Source organism: Carcharodon carcharias, chromosome 6 (genome assembly GCF_017639515.1).
Source record: "Carcharodon carcharias isolate sCarCar2 chromosome 6, sCarCar2.pri, whole genome shotgun sequence".
Lineage (NCBI taxonomy): Eukaryota > Metazoa > Chordata > Chondrichthyes > Lamniformes > Lamnidae > Carcharodon > Carcharodon carcharias.
The window spans coordinates 82,179,546-82,194,692 of record NC_054472.1 but is presented as its reverse complement, the minus strand read 5'-3'; the positions used below and the strand labels follow the sequence as shown (position 1 = coordinate 82,194,692).

The window sequence follows — 15,147 nt, the reverse complement described above, 5'->3', positions numbered from 1 at the left end:
ATAGTTATTAGGAGAATCTTGAGATAATTAAGCTATTTCTACTGAAGCAAAGAAAACTAGGACAAGATTTAATGAAAGGTTTTATTTTAGAAATTATAAAGTGTTCTGATAGGGTGAATAGGGAAGACCACTTTCTTTGGTTTGAGTATCAGTGACATTGGTCATCAATTTATAATAGTCATTGAAAGAGGAAGGAGGTCAAGAGGAATTTCTCTGAGCAAAACATTATAGAGCAGCGAATGCTTTGCTACAGGGAGTTGTCAGTGTAGAAACCCAAAATCATTTTAAAAGGAAAGTGGGTCAATAATTGAAGCAGAAAAAAAAACACAGGTATAAGGGGAAGAAGCATAGTGGAATTTGTTTCAAATTGTTCTAACAAAGAACCCATTGGTCATGTAGAGTTTAGGATACTACATTATAGAAAAGGTATAGAAGCAATGAATGTAGCACAACACAGTTATACTAGTGTGTGACCAGACACGAGGACTCACTGAGAAGCTTGAAAAGTCAGGAGCTTCTGCACTGGAGCTGTGAAAGTAAAGAGTGACCTTCAAGATTATGAAGCATTAAGGTAAATTGAGTAGCAATAGATCAGTTTCACTGGTAGAAAAAATAGTCACAAATTTAGTTACTCTCAAAAAGAATTAATGGAAGGATTAGAAACAAAAATCTTTACACAGAGAAATGTGAAAGTTGCAGAAACAAATCATTACTAAAGCAGAGTCCATAAATTCATTTAAAAAGTCATTAGTCCTTGAAAAGGAGGAAGCGTACATAGGAATTGAGCAGTGGAGTAGGATATAGATTAGATGGCTCATGGGAAGAAAATCAGCAGGACAAATGTCACGGTCATGTCTCTTGTTTCTGTGCTGTAACATTCTATTAAAGGGCCAATTTTAACTGGTCCCACCCAACCCGACCACCCCACCCCACAGGCCCATCCCAACCCAATGAAACCCCACCTCACCCCACCCTCCCGGAGGTCCAACCCCACCCAACCCCCACCCAACCCCACACCACCCCGCCCCACCATGGTCCGACACCACCCCAGACCCAACCCCCAACCCTAAGCGAGAACAGGGCTACGCGAAGTGGGGAGCCCGAGCGAGGGCTGGGTCGGAGTGGGGGGGACCCAAAGCGAGAGTGGGGTCAGGGGGGAAGCCCAAGTGAGAGCGGGGCCAGAGGGAGTCCGAGCAAGACTGGGGATTCCAGAACAGGTGCAGGGCCCAGAACTGGAGCCGGCCTGGGGGCCCGGACTGTGAGCAGGAGTGGGGCCCACCAGAATGATAGAGAGAGAGAGAGAGAGAAAGAGAGAGAGAGAGAGAGAGAGAAAAAAAGGATTGCATGTTTATGTGTGTCTGTGCATGCATGTGTATGTATGTGTGTGCGCACACGCGCGCACAAGCGTGCAAAGTGAGGGAGAGTGTGTGTGTGAGACACAGAGAGGGCAAGTGAGTGTAAGGGAGAGGGGAGCATGTGGTGTGAAAGAGAGGGAGGAAGAGTGTGTTTGTGTGTGTGCGTGTGTGTGAGAGAGGGAAGAGTGTGTTTGATAGAGAGAAAGGAGAGAGTGTGTGTGGTAACTGCGTGTATTGCCCCTCCCTCCTAGCAATCACGGGTCACATGACATACTGTGGGGGCTTCAACCAGTGAGCTTCCAGCGCAGGCAAATCCATGGGGTGAAGTTTTTCGGACAAGTGATCGAGTCTAGCATGCAAGCACTCCTAAATGTCTCTGTAATAAAGTTTTACTGTTTCTTTACGAAACCTGTCTGCTCCAACCAAAGCCATCCATAATAATGCAGAGGTTTATGTTTACTTCCAGAGTTAGGGCCCCGGGAGAGTCCATCGCAACCTATATAGAGAAGTTGAAGCAGTTGACTGAACACTGCGACTTTGGAGACACACTCAATGATATGCTGTGGGACCAATTAGTTTGTGGAGTTCACAACACCATTTAGCGGCGTTTACTTGCAGAAGTCAACATCAATTTGACATGCACCATGGAAATAGTGCTCGCCATTGAAAATGCTGTGAGAGACGCACAGGCTTTACAGCACGTACAACATGGCGCTGTTCTTCATGTGGAATGGGAACCTACCGCTGGGCATGGCGCGAAAACAAGAGATACAGCAGTGAAGCGAGAGACAATGCCCGCTGTTAGAAAAATGAAAAGGACTAGTAGAAACACTTCAGCAATAACTCCAAGGTTAATCTGATATAGATATGGGAGTGACCATGTACCAGACCCTGCAGATTCAAGGAGGCAGAATATCATTACTACCATAAGAAAGGTCACGTAATAAAGCAATGCAGGGCAAAGTCAAAAGAGCCTAAAAGGCAGAAAACCAATTTAATTGAATTGAATAATACAACAGAACCTGAAGCTGCCGATATCGACTTTTCTTCCCTGTACAATGTCACAGCTGTAAAAACCAAACCTATTACTATACCAATCCAAGTTAATGGGAAGCCACTAATAATGGAGGTAGATATGGGAGCCTCAACCACAGTGGTGGGAGAGTACACATTTAAATACCTAAATGAAGGTACCCAGCCACTGAATCTGGAGTGAACAATGGCTCAATTGAAGACATAAACTGGAGAATTCATACAGGCAAAGGACATCGCCACGGTACTGGTGACCCATAGGTAACAGACAGCCCAGCTTCCTGTGATCATAGTGAAGATAAAGGACCTAGTCTTCTGGGCCGAGACTGGTTACAAAAAATCAAGCTCAACTTATCTGAAGTATTTCACTTGAGAACAAGAGGAGTTCCTGAACTGCTAAGGAAATATGACAGTGTATTTCATGACAAATTGGGGAAGTTAAAAGGTTTGCAAGCAAAAATATATATGGATTCTCAGGTGACACCTCCTTTCTTTAAGGCCAGACCTGTGCCTTAAAGAAGAAGGTGGATGCCAAACTGTGCCGGTTAAAAAAGCTAGGTATCATCCAACCTGTCCAATTTTTGGAATGGGCAGCTCCCATAGTCCCAGTGATGAAACCTGACCAAACTATACACATTTGTGGAGACTATAAATTGACCATGAACAAGGCAGCCAAACTAGATAAATATCCTATCCCGAGGATAGCCAACTTATACAAAATGCTAGCTGGAGGCAAATCCTATAAAAAACTGGACATGAGCCATGCTTGCCACCAATTAGAACTGAATAGCATGTCTAGAGGATAAGTAACCATCAACACTCACAATGGTCTTTATCAATATACTCGTCTACCCTTTGGAGTATTGTCTGCAGGTTCGGTCTTCCAAAGGGCAATGGAGAGTCTTTTGCAAAGACTTCCCTGAGTAGTAGTATACCTAGATGATGTTCTGATCACACGGTCAACTGAGACCGAACACTTGGCCAATCTGGAAGAAGTGCTAAGAAGATCCATGGAGTATGATTAAAGAAAGAGAAAAATACATTCCAAGCGCCAGTAGTTACTTACCTGGGTCACAAGGTGGATGCTATGGGTTTGCATCCAGTAGAAGAGAAAGTTAGGGCAATAAAAGATGCACCCTCTCCATCCAATGTAAACGAACTCAAGTCTTTTCTGGGCATGGTCAACTACTATGGCCAATTCTTGCCAAACTTGTCAACTGTGTTGGCACCATTACACTTGTTGTTAAAAAAAGAATTATTGTTGGTCGTGGAATTCACTACAAGAAGAGGCCTCTGTGAAAGTAAAGAAACTGTTGCATTTGTCATGTTTATTGATATTCTACAAATTTGTATTAACATGTGATGCCTCTCCTTATGGTGTAGGAGCCATATTATCACATAGAATGGAAGATGGATCAGAAAGGCCCATAGGCTGTGTCTCGAGAACTCTCTCCACAGCCAAGAAAGGTTATTCCCAACTAGAAAAGGAAGGTTTATTGGTGATATTTGTAGTGAATAATGTCCACCAGTATCTACATGGAAGACATTTCATGATTGTGTCGGACCATAAACCATTAATGGGTTTATTCAGTGAGGATAAGGCCATTCCACCAATAGCATCAGCAAGAATTCAATGTTGGGCTTTGATATTATCTATGTATGAGTATACCTTTATGTACCAGCCTGGCTTGCATATTGCAAATGTGAATGCATTCAGTCATCTCCCGTAACTAGATAGCATTGCACATGCTCCAGTGCCACAAGAAGTTGTGTTTGTACTGAATTTCTTGGATTCTTCACCTGTGTGTGTGAAGAAAATTAGGAATTGGATGAACAGAGATCCAATTTTGTTGAAAGTCAGAAACCATGTATTGCAAGGGTGGTCAAATTCACCTTTATCTGAAGAGATGAGGCCATTCCATGACCGGAAAACAGAGTTAAGCTGTCAAGATGGAATCTTGTTGTGGGGAACAAGAGCTGTCGTCCCTTCACAAGAAAGAGAACCACTCTTGACAGTGCTTCACGGTGCGCATCCAGGCACAACAAAGATGAAAATGCTTGCACGAAGCTACATCTGGTGGCCAGGCATTGACAGTGGCATTGAAAGCATGGTCAACCACTGTCCCCATTGTCAGCAACAACAGAAGTTGCCTGTTTTAGCTCCACTGCATCTGGTCGACCCTGGGTTAGACTACATATTAATTATGTAGGACCATTCCTAGGTGCCATGCTTTTATTGATCATAGATGCGTATTCTAAATGGATGGATGTAGACTCACAGATTCATGGATGTTTACAGCACAGAAGGAGGCCATTCGGCCCTTCATGTCCTCGCTGGTCAACAAAAATCTGACTACACTAATCCCATTTTCCAGCGCTTGGCCCTTAGCCCTGGAGGCTATGGCAATGCAAGTGAATATCTAAATATTCCTTGAATGTTACGAGAGTTTCTGACTCAAATACCCTTTCAAGCAGCGAGTTCCAGACTCCCACCGCACTCTGGGTGAAAAAAATTTTCCTCAACTGCCCTCTTAGCCTTCTACCTCTTACCTTAAATCTATACCCCCTGGTTATTGATCCCTCTACTAATGGAAAAAGTGCCAACCTTTCCACCCTATCTATGCCCCCCATAGTCTTGTACATCTCTATCAGGTCCCCTCTCAACCTTCGCTGCTCCAAGGAAAACAACCCCAACCTATCCAATCTTTCCTCATGGCGCAGACACTCCAACCCAGGCAGCATCCTGGTGAATCTCCTATGCACCCTCTCCAGTGCAATCACATTCTTCCTATAATGTGGTGACCAGAACTGCATGCAGTACTCCAGCTGTGGCCTAACCAGCGTTTTATACAATTCCAGCATAACCTCCCTGCTCTTGTATTCTATTCCTCGGCTGATAAATGCGAGAATCCCGTATGCCTTCTTAACCACCTTAGCTACATACCATGCTGCCTTCAGGGATCTATGGATATGCACACCAAGGTCCCTCTGATCTTCAGTACTTTCTAGGGTCCTGCCATTCATGTATAATCCCTTGCCTTGATAGCCCTCTCCAAGTGCATTACCTCACACTTTTCCAGGTTGAATTCCATTTGCCACTGCTCTGCCCACCTGACCAGTCCATTGATATCCTCCTGAAGTTTATGGCTATCCTTCTCACTATTTACCACACTACCAATTCTCATGTCATCTGTGAACTCCTTGATCATACCCCTATGTTTAAGCCTAAATCATTTACTTACACCACAAACAGCAAGAGCCCCAGCAGCAAGCCCTGCGGTACCCCACTGGAAAGAGAATTCCAGTCACAGAAACATCCCTCTACCATCGCCCTCTGCTCCCTGCACCCTCAATCAGTTCTGCCACCTCAATGACCTATGTACGTATACACCCAGGTCCCTCTGCTCCTGCACCCTTTTAATTTATTTGTGCTTTTATATCATTAAGGTTAGGGCAGTGGAGTGAAAAACTTCAAATTTTATCAGCATCTAGCACTTCAAGGTCTGATCCAGCATGAAGCTGAACTAAGTAATACGCCCTTCATTAAAAGGAGTCTTTAACCCCAATTTCAGAACAGCGCTCTCTTGTGCACCACTATGACATTTTTCAACTCTCACTACGGTTATGTTATGGTCTGTAATGGAGATTACCACTTTTGTGCCAAATTAAGGACACTTTTGGTCAATTGGTCTGGGATAGATTCAAACTTATTTTTGAATACTTTTAAGCAATAATGATCCAGATAACCACAGAATGTCAAACAGAGAAATACTTATTCTTTTGTTGTAAATTTATGTTTATGTATCAAACGAGTAAGACAAATGCAGTGCTTATAAGAAATAGAATACATACCAATATAGACAGTCCTTCAGCATTATCTCTGGAGCATGCTAACATCAATGGTGTGTTTCTAAGGTCACCTTCCAGGTTCAGCTCCGTAGATTTGTGGGAGGCTAGTACCTAGGGGAATTGATAATATCGCAAAAGGCAATTAAGATATTATATACCAAAATACTTAGTGCAATTCATGGAAAATTCCACCCTAAGTGTAGTAGTGGATGTGAAAAAAAGACGTTTTCCCCACCTGCCGCAATGGTGGGTTTTTGTGCTGTATCATTCACTTCCCAGCGTGTCCCACCTCATTAATAATGCATCACAGGAAACCTGCTGGATCACTGGTGGGTGGACTCAGATTTGCCCACCATTCTGTAAACTCAGTGCTTCCTCAGACTGGGCACTATATTTAAAGTGCACCAGAGCACAGCCTACTTCGTGTCTACAAACCAGGACTGCTCCAGGCCACAGATGGCCTTGAAAGCAAAGAAGATGCCAATTCTCAAATTTAGTAATGCCTCTCTGGGGCACCTTCTGGCCGCAGTGGAAGCCCGCCAAGAACTCTTCTAGCCCCGGTCTGGGCAAAGACCAGCCACCAAGCTCACCAATCCAGCATGGGAGGTGACGCTGTGAGTGAGCGCCAAGACTTCCAAAAGAGAACAACCACTCAATGCCGTAAGAGGGTTAATGATCTTCTCCATTCCACCAGGGTAAGTCATTCTTCTCAACACTCTCAACTCACACTCATAATCCCATCACACACCCACAGGGGTCTTACTCACTGCCAACTCAAGGGACATCACCACTCACTATCTCACAAACACCCTCATCTCCCCTGCCCATTATGTCCTCATGCCATCCATGGAACCACTCACATTCCACACATGCCAGGCATCTTTCTCACGTGGCCTGGCAGACATCTTGCTTACACTCTCTCCATCAGTCTCCATGCAGGATAAGCTAACCCGCAACAACAGGGAGATGTCCCAACCTGGTGGGGGAATGTCTGACATCAAGGTCCTCACAGCCTTTGAAAATAGAGCCATCCAGCTGCTTGGCGAGGATCTGGACCGCTCCTGTGCTGACAGTGAGGTTAGCGGCACTCAACCAAGCGAGGATCCTGCACTGCAACATCCATCAGACAACCACACTGTAAGTGATGGCTCCTGTTTCACAGACCCCTGCCATACACTAATCACCTCTCTTTTCTCTCCCAGGCACATCCAAGGAAGCAGTGGAGAGCTGCCACGAGCCAAGTTGTCATCTCCAGTCCCCAGAAACCCGGAAAAGGAATCCGCTGGCACCAACATTGAAGACCCATCACAGTGCTCAACCACACCCTCCACCTGCACAGAGACACACACCTCAGTGCGACCCAGTTCTAGATTAGCCTCGGGGTCAGTTTGGTGTGCACACTGCACTGTCAGAAAGCAGGCAGAAGCAGAAAAATTGAAGGGTGCCGGCACTTAGTGGGCAGCTAGAGGCCAGGAATCTGCTGAGTCCGAGTCAGATGATGAACCTCTGGACTTGGTTCCACCTCAGTTGCTGGAGATGCAAAGACCAGCACTGGAACATTACAAAGGGATGTCTGCTGCTCTCTTCAGATTGCAAGGCATGATGGAGGATTCCATCTGCATTCAAACTGAGGTAATAGTGCCAGCTTGCCAACGCACTAAGGTCAATACTGGTAGGATGGTGGCTGTCATGCAGACTTTGATCCAGGACATTGGTCTTGCACTGCTACAGGAGCTGCACTCCATCGTTGAGGCATCTATCAGTGTCAAAGCGACAGGGGGTGAGGCATCTCAAACTCATTCCAGTTGCCCCTTCTTCTCAAGGAGTCAGTCAGTGGCCCTTGGGCACCCATAGGGAGGATGATCAGCAGGTGCACATCCCGGGGCCATCCACCCAGGTGACTCCGCCAAGGTAATCACACATAAGGAATAACAGTCAGCAGGCTGCCTCCACCTCCTACTGCGGCTGTGGGGAGTGTCAAGGTGTAGCAGCAGGTTTACGAAGGTTGCACACTACGGGCACAGGTGTTACTTGTACGTAATGTTCACGACTGTAATAAACTCCAAGAATATCTCCTTGTCTATGGCTCCTTGTTTTGATAAGCAGCATTTTTATCATTCAGATGTAAAACCTTGGTTCCTGCACAAGATGATGGCAAGTATCTCAGTCCAGGGCCCTTTCCTGTGCAATGTGTAACCTTCAGAGCAAAGTGATTGTCCGGCTTCACAGCCACTCGACACATCAGTGATGCCCGCACCTCGATGTGGCAATGTGTCATTGCTGCCAGAATGTCGTGGGCAGGCATCACAGAGTCCTGTCACTCTATCCGTGTGCTCTTAGCACCTTTGAGGCGGGCTGGCCGCCCCCCCAGCTCTTCAGCACCTGTGTCCCATGATGGTGTAGTCCTGAAGTGGACAGGTGCTGACATCTGTGAAAGGATCAGATGCATTTAAAGTTTCATGGTTGCATCTTCATGATATGGCCCTGTTCAAAATATGGAAGTGAGCTGCCCTCAATCAGACATTCACAGATACAATGTGAAGGTCTATGGAGTGACTTCACTGCATGTCGTCATCATCCTCCAGGAATTTCACGTCATTAGGGCCTCAAGTCTGGCCAGTGCGATGGCCTCATCGTTGGCATCCTCGCCTTCAGGACTTCATCACCCTCATCGCCCTTGATGTCCTCCTCATTGGTGGAGATGTGCAGCTCTTCCATCTTCTACTCAGCCAGGTCCTCCCCTCATTGCGATGCCAAGTAATGTAGCGTGCAGCAAGCTACGATAATGTGTGACACCCTATGATGATGTGTGATAGAAGTTTTTTTCACTGGAGTAGAATGAAACAATATCGTGAGAACAGAATATTTGTAAATGTCCTATCTGAAAGTTTAAGGGGCTATTAACCCAGAATTATAATGCAGTGTGTCTGGATGTGCAGCAATTTGTGTGAAGTTGAATATGTTCCAATAATACTACCTCCTGTTACATGGCTGAAAACATTAAACCAAGCCTTCTACATGCCTTCATGGCCTTCTAGAGTTTGGCCGACAACTTGATGGCATTCAGGGCTGAAATTATGAAGTGCTTGAAAATAAGGTGCATTCTCCAAACTATATTTATTTGGTTTCTTTGTAACTACTGTAGATCTAAACTCATTTATATTTGCAATACTGTCAAAGTCTAATGATCATATTTGCTAAATTGTTGATCTAATTTCTGACCTCACCTGAATGCATAAGGATAAATTAAATTTAAATTACTTGCTGAAATAAGATTTCTTGTGAGGTTGTATCTCTGGCCATGTGTACATACTATGAGAAGTTGTAATCAAAGACCTGACCATCATTGATCATTTCTTTATACCTCTCACCATTCAAATCCTTCCAATGTCATTTATTTCTGCATCCAACGCTGGGAAAAACTTTTGCCCCAGTCATTTACAACAGCACCTTCAAATTCCTTATTCTCTGGCCCTGAGGCTCCCCTTGCCTGGTTGTGTAATCACTTACCCAGAAGCTGCCAGAGAGCCTCTTGCTTCTCTTCCTATCCCATATACCATTATCTCTAGAATCCTGCAAAAATCTACGCTTGGCTCCCTCTTAATTTGAATCTATTTATTGCCCCTTGATAATACCATCCAAAGAGATGTCACATTTATGCTGATGACATCCGCTCCTATTTAACCACTACCTTTCTCAAACCTGCCTCTGTGTCATGAGCCTGCCTGTCTAACATTAAAAGTTCTACATAAATGAAACTTGCATTTGTTGATAGGTTTGTATAAGGCAATGGTTAGAGTCCTGCATGCAGTTTTAGACTGGAGATACAATGAAACAAAATAGCAGAGCAAAGGGAAAAGGGGTTTGATCACTCTGCACTAGAGTGATGAATGTTGTCAATCCTTACACCCTCAGTACAGAGGAGATTCACAAGAAAGAATCCCGGGATGAAGAGCTCTAGCTTGAGGGTAGACTGAAGAGGTTGCAACTGTTTTCCTTGGAGAAAAGAAGGCTGAGAGGAGACTTGATAAAGGTGTTCAAGATCCTGAGGAGTATGGACAGGGTAAATACTGAGACACTGGTCCCACTCAAGTGAGCATCAAGAACTAAAGGGCACAGATTCAAATTAATTGGCAAAAGGAGTAAATGTGACATGAGGAGAATTTTTTTCACCCAGAGGGTGGTTGGAGTCTGGAACGAACTTCCTGAAAGGGTGGTGGAGGTAGGTTTAATCAAGGTATTCTATAGGGAATTGGATTGCTATCTGAAAAGAGAGAATGTGCAAGGTTACAAGGGTAAGCCAGGGGGGTGGGACTAGGTAGAATGCTCTTTCAGAGAGCCAGTGCAGACTTGATGGGCTGAATGGCCTCCTCTGCACTGTAAAGATACTGTGATACTTTCTAGCTATCAAACTGGATATAAAAGGAGATGCAAACACAATGCATGAGTCACACCAAGTGACTTTTGCGTTCTTCTGAAATGAACAGTAACATGGTGGTACAGGCAGACAGATGGCTGAGGACAGATCATCCCTGCATGTTTTCTCACCTGAGAAACTGTGTAGGACACTTGGAGAATTACAAGATAAGGAAAACTAGTTGCAACATTGAAGAGAATCATTAACAGAATATGGCATAATAATAATTTTTATATGATAGTAAAAATGATTAACTTCTTACCTTCACCACTGCATTGTGATTTAAAAGCACAGCCAGATGAAGGGGTGACATCAGTGCATTATTCAGAATATTGGCGTTCGCCCCTTTGTCAAGTAGAGATTGGGCACAATGTGTTTGATTTTTTTCTGCAGCCCAGTGCAAAGGTGTGTTTCCATTGCAATCAACCACATTTAAAACTGGAAATGGAAGCAAAACACAATGTTCTCTGAGACCAAACACATTTCCTTCTTTAAGCAACAGATGATGAAATTCTTCCTCAGATGATACGGGACCATTAATGAGCTCTGAATTTTCTCACGTCACTCATTGAGATTTGTTTCAATTTGTGGTACAACATTAATTCTTTACATAAAAAGTATTTCATCTGCATGAAATAACGGCGGGATAGTGTGCACAAATTGCACATGCACATTTAGGGCAGGAGTTTCCATTAGGTTGTGCTAGGATTCCCAGTGGTGACTAGTTAGTTCAGTTGGTTAGATGGCTAGCATGTGGTTCAGAATAATGCCAGCAGTGTTGTCTTCAATTCCCATTCTGGCTAAGGTAGACTTAGGATCGGCCTCCTCAACTGCCCCATACTTGATGCAGAGTGGTGTCCCTCAAACTTTTTGGCCAATTGTCTCTTTCTCTCTAATAGAGAGAGATGCCCAGGGCCCCTCGTGCGCTATGGCTAAACACCTATCTAGTATTTTCAGCACAACTTGCCTGAAATTTGTCAGCACACGAAATCATGAAATTTTCAACACAAATTACATACAGCACAATTCAAGTTATGATATTTAGCACTAGCTCAAAAATCATTGAGCTGGAAGCTGGCCCCACACATGAACCTGGCCACACCCCCCAGATTATTAATCAATTCATTACATTAACCAAATCAATTGCATTACATGTATCCACTAATCATAGAATGGAAACATAGATGTTTGTAGCATAGAAGCATAGAGTCAAGACATATTGACTCTCTGCAAGAGCCAATTAGCTAGTCCTTCAATGCTGGACCCATTCTCATGATTTTTTTCTGCACCCTCTCTAAATCCTTTATCTTCTCTCTAAAGTGCACTGCCCAGAATTGGACATAATGCTCCAGTTAAGGGTAAACAAGTGTTTTGTAAAAGTTTATCATAGCTTCCTTGCTTTGTACTCTAATGCCTCCATTGATAAATCCCAGGATCTTGCATGTCTTTTTTAACAGCTTTCACAGCGCCCATGGCCAACTGTTCCAGTACAGCTACAACATTAGCATCTACCTGGCTATGTGGAAAGTTGCCCAGATATGTCCTGTACACAAAAAGCAGGATGAATCTAACCTGGTCAATAACCACCTCATCAGTCTACTCTTGAATGTCAGTACAGTGATGGAAAGGGTCATCAATAGTGATATCAAGCAACACTTCCTTAGCAATAACCTGCTCACTGCGCTCAGTTTGGGTTCTGCCTGGGTCACTCAGATCCTGACCTCATTACAGTTTTGGTTCAAACATGGGCAAAAGAGCTGAACTCCAGAGGTATATGAGAGTGACAGCACTTGACATCAAGGCAGCATTCGACCAAATGTGGCATCAAGGAGCCCTAGCAAAACTAGAGTTAACGGTAATCAGGGGTAAACCCTCTATTAGTTGGAGTTATACTTAGCACAAAGGAAGTTGGTTGTGGTTGGTGGAGGTCAATCAACTCATTTCCAGGATATCACTGCAGGAGTTCCTCAGGGTAGTGTCCTAGACCCAACCATCTTCATCAACGGCCTTCCTTCTATCATAAGGTCAGAAATTGGGATGTTTGATTATGTTTGCACAATGTTCAGCAACATTCACAACTCTTCAGATACTAAAGCAGTTCATGTCCAAATGCAGCAAGACTTGGACAATATCCAGGCTTGGGCTGACAAGTAGCAAGTAACATTCATGCCACAAAAGTGCCAGGCAATGACCAGCTCCAACAAGAGAGAATCTAAGCATCACCCCTTGATGTTCAATGGCTTTACCATCACTGAATCCCCCACTAACACTACCCTGGGGGTTACCATTGACCAGAAACTGAACCGGACTAGCCATATAAATACTGTGGCTACAAGGGTAGATCTGGGGCTAGGAATCCTATGGCAAGTAACTCACCTCCTGATTCTCCAAAGCATGTCCACCATCTACAAGGCACAAGTCAGGAGAGTCATGGAATACTGCCCACTTGCCTGGATGAGTGCACCTTCAACAACACCCAAGGAGACACTATCCAGGACAAAGCAGCCTGTTTGATTGGCACCCCATCCACATACATTCACTTCCTCCACCACCGATGCACAATGACAGCAGTATGTACCATCTATAAGGCGCACTTAGGCTCCTTAGACAGCACCTTCCAAACCCACAATCACTACCACCTAGAAGGACAAGTGCAGCAGACAAATGGGAACACCACCACCTGAAAGCTCCCCTCCAAGCAACTCACCATCCTGACTTGGAAACATTTTGCCGTTCCTTCACTGTCACTGGGACAAAATCCTGAAACTCCCTCCCTAATAGCACTGTGGGTATACCTACATGATATACTTCAAGAGGGCAGCTCACTACCACCTTCTCAAGGGCACTTAGGGCTGGGCAATAAATGCTGGCCCAGCCAGCGAAGACCATATCCCATGAATTAATTTAAAAATACACCTGCCTTTCTACCTTCTACGATTTATGCACATATACCCACAGGTCTCACTGTTTCTGCATCCCTTTTAGAATTGCACCCTTTGATTTATATTGCCTCTCCTCATCCTTCCTACAAAAATGTATCATTTTGCACTTCTCTGCAATAAATTTCATCTGCCATATGCCTGGCCATTCCACCAGCTTGACTATCAATGTCCTCCTCACTGTTAACTACACTTCCAGGTTTTGTGTCATTTGTAAATTTTGAAACCGTGCGCTGTACACCCAGTACATGTCAAGGAAGTAATGGTCCTAGTACTGACCCTTGGGAATCCCACCGTAAACCTTCCTGCAATCTGAAAGATAACCAGTCACCACTAGTCACTGTTTCCTGCCATTTAACCAATTTCATATCCATATTGCCATTTTCCCTTTTAATCCATGGGTTTAATTTCACCTAGATAGCTGGGTTGTTCCAAAGTGGAAACTCTATCCAAAACTGTAAGCATCTTGTAAAAGAATGTTATTAATACAATGGCTAGACTTAGTGTAAATGAGTGCCCATGAGCTTTATTCCAACAAAACAACAGAACCAAAGATGTTTGGAAGTCTACACCGAGCTTCTGTGATATAAAATAAATCCATAGTCATGCTTCTGATGTAAGGATTAGCCTTATTGTCATTTTCAAAATAAAGGGACCATCATGTTACAGCAAATCAGCTTGTGCTTGCATGCTTCAAAAATTGCAGCATTGGGGGCAACCAATGTCTGGCATTCCTCCTCTACTGAAAAAAATAATAAATGCCTTTTCTTTGCTTCACAGTTAATGAACTGTAATAAATTGTGTGAAGTGCAGCTTTGAGCCATGCAATTTCTGAGACTATAATTTCATCATTGCGGCAATGATATGTAGCAGACAACCACTATGCACCTCCTGTGGTAATGATTTTCAATTTGCTGATGAATTACATAATTAGAATAATTTTCAAAAGTTTGCCAATGCTCTGACAAAATATTCCTCTGTCTGATTTAGTTTCTTCACAGTTAGGGAAATGCTTTAGACTCTTGCCTTCATTTAACACACTAACCCCAGGTCTGACCCACAGTAAAATTCATAGATTTTAATTTGCTTCTCCAGCTGTGAAATGCTGCACAATTTTAGAATTAATGATCCCAAAAAATTTTGAATGCACTCAGAAGCAAACCACTTTTCTCTTTACCTATTCACCCATTTTCAGGAGTATGAATGCTTAGATCAGCATTAAAAGTGGATAACTGGTTTGTTAATATTTAAGATAATTATAAGGGAAACATTTTATCAACATCTACTAACAGATATATTAAAAGCCTAAAACTACCACTACACCTGTCTAAGAACAATAAAAGGGACTGCTTAGTCCATGGACATTCAACAAGATTTTGTCAACAAATGTCTTTTGACATTTTACTATTTCATATATTCTACACCTGGTAAACAAAGGATTGTCAGGTGATAATGTTGGAAATTAAAATCAGGACTTATTATTATTGAAAAGATATCGGTGTTTTACATTATCACCTGGAGTGAAAATTACTGTCTGACAAAGAAGACAGTGAGA

The 15,147-nt window shown here is 43.6% G+C and overlaps 1 protein-coding gene across 1 annotated transcript in view; it reads right to left on the bottom strand.

The window, feature by feature from the left end:
* Positions 1 to 15,147, bottom strand: part of trpa1b (transient receptor potential cation channel, subfamily A, member 1b) — a 198,160-nt gene that overhangs the window by 115,831 nt on the left and 67,182 nt on the right. The window contains exons 8-9 of the mRNA XM_041189261.1: positions 10,916 to 11,091; positions 6,240 to 6,347 (exon numbers count right to left, since the gene is read on the bottom strand). Of these exons, the coding sequence (XP_041045195.1) occupies positions 6,240 to 6,347; positions 10,916 to 11,091 (284 nt within the window). The remainder of the gene's footprint in view (positions 1 to 6,239; positions 6,348 to 10,915; positions 11,092 to 15,147) is intronic.